General features: G+C 35.4%; 1 protein-coding gene across 4 annotated transcripts in view; it reads left to right on the top strand.

The window, feature by feature from the left end:
* Window positions 1–2,272, top strand: part of LOC116845063 (tetraspanin-9) — a 31,265-nt gene extending 28,993 nt beyond the window's left edge. For all 4 annotated transcript variants that reach the window (XM_032817331.1, XM_032817332.1, XM_032817330.1 and 1 more), the window contains exon 5: window positions 612–2,272. In XM_032817331.1, the coding sequence (XP_032673222.1) occupies window positions 612–947 (336 nt within the window). In that variant the 3' untranslated portion in view covers window positions 948–2,272. The remainder of the gene's footprint in view (window positions 1–611) is intronic.
* Window positions 2,273–4,521: the final 2,249 nt, after the last annotated feature.

Raw genomic sequence — 4,521 nt, 5'->3', positions numbered from 1 at the left:
AGTCTTGATCAAGTAATGCCTCCAATTCTGCATCTTCGAAAACCTTCTCTCTTCCACCGCTATGCCGGTCTTCGACGTCAAAATCACCGTTCTTGAAGCGTTGAAACCATTCACGACACGTTCTTTCACTAATAGCGGCCTCACCATAAGTATTTGAGAGCATTCGATGAGCCTCAGCCGCAGATTTCTTCATATTGAAGCAGAAAATTAAAACCTCCCGCAAATGACGAGAATTTGGCTCGTAAACTGACATTTTCAATCGAGAATAACTTTATGATGCAGACACAAATCGACTAATGTTTCTATGGGGTTATGTTGACAGATGCCCAAGTTTATTGTACAACGTCTGTGATCTATTTATTTCGACCACCACTTACCGCTAAAGCCATCTATAGGAAAACGGCGAAAGCAAAGTTGTACACCTAATATATACGTATTTGTTCTCCGGTAATCTTTAATCTCTGACTTCTTTAATACCGCAACTTCTAAGGGTCGTTCGACTTTGTAAGTCGATAATTATTGCCGTCTTTAATTGCAACGAATTGCAGCGAATTAAATACGTTTGACTTTCTGTCGGGCGCAATCAAGAAATCAGTCTCCTGCGCTTTCAGTTTCGCTGCTGCGGCGTGCGCGATTACACGGACTGGTTCCAAATCGAGGCGTGGCCCGAAGAGGACCGAGTGCCGGACTCTTGCTGCATGCAACGGGAACGTTACTGCGGCCGACTGGACCCGGAGGGTCGTAACAAGGAGCTCTGGTACAAGGAGGGCTGCGCTACCGCCATCCAGATGTGGCTCGTCACCAGACTCCACGTGGTGGGCACGGTGGGCCTCGTGGTCGCGTTTCTTCAGTTGTTCGGCCAAGTTGCCAGCATGATACTCTTCTGCACGGTCAGGCACAAGAGGTCCTCGCACACGTACAAGAGCTACGACACTACCAATACCTAGAATCTCGATCCGGTCTTGGACGAGACTACCGTCTGAGATCGGTCAAAATACCCTTCGACTCCCGCCGCGCGACGCGCGGGAACGACACGACGAAATCTTTTCGGGATTGTCCTCGCGATTGGGTGCTCCCTCCCCGTAGGAAAAGAGAACTTTCGTCGCGGATCCTTTTAATTGCGCGCCGAATTCGCACGTATTAGAAATACGGAGCGACGTGATGAGAAGACGAAAATTCGTTATGGAATCGTTCATAATCTGCGAGTAGACTATCCTACGAACGTATTTAGGTTCGAAAGGGAGTATGGACTTGAGGGGGGGAGGGGCAAAGTAAGAGTTTTCTATATAGGTAAATAAAAACAACACAGTGAGCTGCACTTGACCAAAAAATTTCCACCGTGTACTAAAACTATGATAGATATTTAATTGACGGATCCGTGAACTTTCTTCCCCATAGATCTAAATCCAGGCAATTATATGTATTTGTACATGTATGTATGTATCTGTTCTCCGGTGATTCCGACTTCTCTAATATCGCATAACTTCTAAAAACCGTTCGACTTTGGAAGTCAATAATTATTGCCGTTCTTAATTGCAACGCTTAAGCGTGAGCGATGCATCATATCTTGGGCCCTCTTAACCAGTATTTATTAGATAGTCATGTAGATAGAGAATCCGGCAGCAGAAAAGTTAATTTATATACGATAATAATTTATGTAATCGACGAGGATCAATGTTACACGATCGACCATTCTATTCCATTTTTCTTTTTTAACGAAACACGTTTGTTGTATTTTTATCATAACTAGGATGACTCTAATAGCTACGTGCTCGATACTCATTCCCGACAAGCGATCAACTTCCACTTTACAGTATCTTGATTAATTGCACGTCGATTTCCGAGAGTTTATAATTAGGAACAGTTATAGACCGAGAGTATAATGCATGATTATGTGATTTTAGTCAAATACTCAATAGAGATCATAGATCATCGAACTATTCCACATAGCACAAAAATATTACTCCAACATTAAAATTAAGAAGTTTTTAATTATGTTGCTAAAGATGGCATGATGCTATTAAAACTTTAAAATGATACTTCCCAGGACTTTTAATAAATCTTAAACCCGAATGTTAATACAAGGTTATACAAGGTTTTTTCGCTTAATTTAAGGTTGACTTGTGGTTAAATTAGTGTCTCTCTTTTTTTATCTTTATCTCAAAGTATAACCACACGGAGAGAATATTGTAGTAAAAATGACAATATAATTTTAGTATTCAATAAATTGATACTATGATGAAAATTATAATAAGACATAATAAAGGTGACCATGAACATAATAAAAATTGCCATAAATGTAATAACATTATCATATTTATGGTCATTTTTATTATGTTTTATTATAATTTTTATAATAGTGCCTGTCTAATCCTGGACTACTAAAATTGTATTGTAATTTTTATTACAATATTTTCTCCATGTAACTTACCATCTTAACTTAACGTTTTAATAGTATTAACGTGGTATTTTTCAGAGGGAATTATTATAATATTGTATTCCCATGCAAAAATTAACTTTACTAAGATATTATTGCAACATTTTTATAATAATAATATAGAATTTGGTGCTATGTGGGATCTTTGATATCGTAAGCATGAATAATTTGTTAAGATTTTGTCTCTATAATATGTATAGGCACGTAAATATATAAATTTAGCAAATTAAAATAAATTGTTATTCTCATATGTTATCTAATGAGGAGAGAACAATCAATATGGGACATGATAAGTTATAATGATGTTGAAGACTGTATACACTGCAGAATCGAAATGTTAAGGCGACAGTGATGTATTATGTATTAAATATATTATTATTATATTGCAAATAATATATTTATATGATAAAAATATTGTTCATGTTCTTTTGCATTGTCCTCGATTTCTTTGTTCAATTATATTTATATATTAATTAATAAATTACTATAATCGCATTGCGCGCTTAGTAAACTCTTGGATCAGGTTGTTACATACACACTTTCAGATCTAATCAAGATCTGAACGTACAATCGCCAGGTTCAAGAAATCATTGAGTAAATTCAGTGGACGGTTATAATAACGATTTAAATTGATCTTTTTACTAGCCAAAGATCTCAATTATACTGTAACCTCAATTTGCTAATAAAAATACCTGCAGCTTGTAGCGAAAATTTTAAAATTGCACTTTGGAATAAAAATTCGATCAACTGAGACTAAAGTATGGCTAACTACCTGATAGTGTCATTTAGTATAAACACTCGCGAAGTGTACGGTTTGAATCTCAGCTAAATAAGGTTCGAATCTTGGCTAAACGACTTGTTATCTTTTTGCAAAGTTTACGTCGTCCTTACATAAAAGTATAACTGATTGATCAGTCATAAATTACTATCGCCGAATAGTTTTATTACTAGTGGCTAATGATTTTGAATATTTAAACTACAGAATTACTACCCAGATGGCACAGAGAATTCTAAAAAAATTCAGTCGTATGTCACCAATTTTAAGTTCATTTTTAGATACAAAAAGAATTCTTTTCACTGAACTGAACTCTGAAAAATTCTTTTTACATCTGAAAATGAACTCAGAATCGGTGACATACGATTGAATTCTTTTTGAATTCTTTTTGAATTCTCTGTGTTATCTGGGTAGTGCTACAAAGTAATTCAGTGATTAGAGCTACAGTAATACATAGTTTCAGTGTACATAATATAGATGTATTATTAGGTTCTTATAATGTTACAAATGTATTATGTTGTAGCAATTTTCTCTATCGGAAAGCACATTAAGGTCCCAGCAGGCCTATTCTATAACTTTTAACGCAAATTTCGTTATCACTAAACTTCGTTGCGTAGCTATTTTGTGATGTAAAATATCTGCGCGTCGGCATATAACGCATGCGTTATCTCATAACGTACGCGTTAACAAGTTATAGAATAGGCCTGCAGAGAATTCAAATAGCACAGAGAATTCAAAAAGAATTAATAAAGAATTCAGTCACCAATTCTGAGTTCATTTTCAGATGCGAAAAGAATTCTTCAGAGTTTAGTCCAATGAAAAGAATTCTTTTTGCATCTAAAAATGAACTCAGAATTGGTGACATACAACTGAAACCTTTTAAAATTCTATGTACTATCTAGGATTACTAAAACGTTGGCTTAAGATGACAAAGTAGTTATATTTTGAGAGATATTCAAATGATACTAATTTCATCACAAGGCAACCTTGAATTAATCGAAAAAAACTTTGTATTAATAACATAAGAGCATGTGTAATTTTGTGCAGCCAATACAACGTTACCTTTGCAAGAAACAATCAGTATTTTGTCCGCAAAAAGTTCGACTCTAGTAAATCGATTCTATACCTTTTAACGACATCGTTGTTATCATAATATTGTTGTTGCGCAGATATAATATATGATAGAAAAGAATTATAAACGTATTTCATGATTATGTTTCGTTTTAGATTCAGAATATCAGTGCTTGAATGAAAAGTTCGGTGCGAGTCATTGGTGGCCTACGTGATATGTTAAATAATAAAATGCGCG

The sequence above is a fragment of the Odontomachus brunneus genome, unplaced genomic scaffold, assembly GCF_010583005.1.
Source record: "Odontomachus brunneus isolate Ranch 3 - 2012 unplaced genomic scaffold, Obru_v1 Obru_scaffold_049, whole genome shotgun sequence".
Lineage (NCBI taxonomy): Eukaryota > Metazoa > Arthropoda > Insecta > Hymenoptera > Formicidae > Odontomachus > Odontomachus brunneus.
The sequence above is the reverse complement of the archived record's forward strand: the minus strand, read 5'-3'. Positions and strand labels throughout refer to the sequence as shown.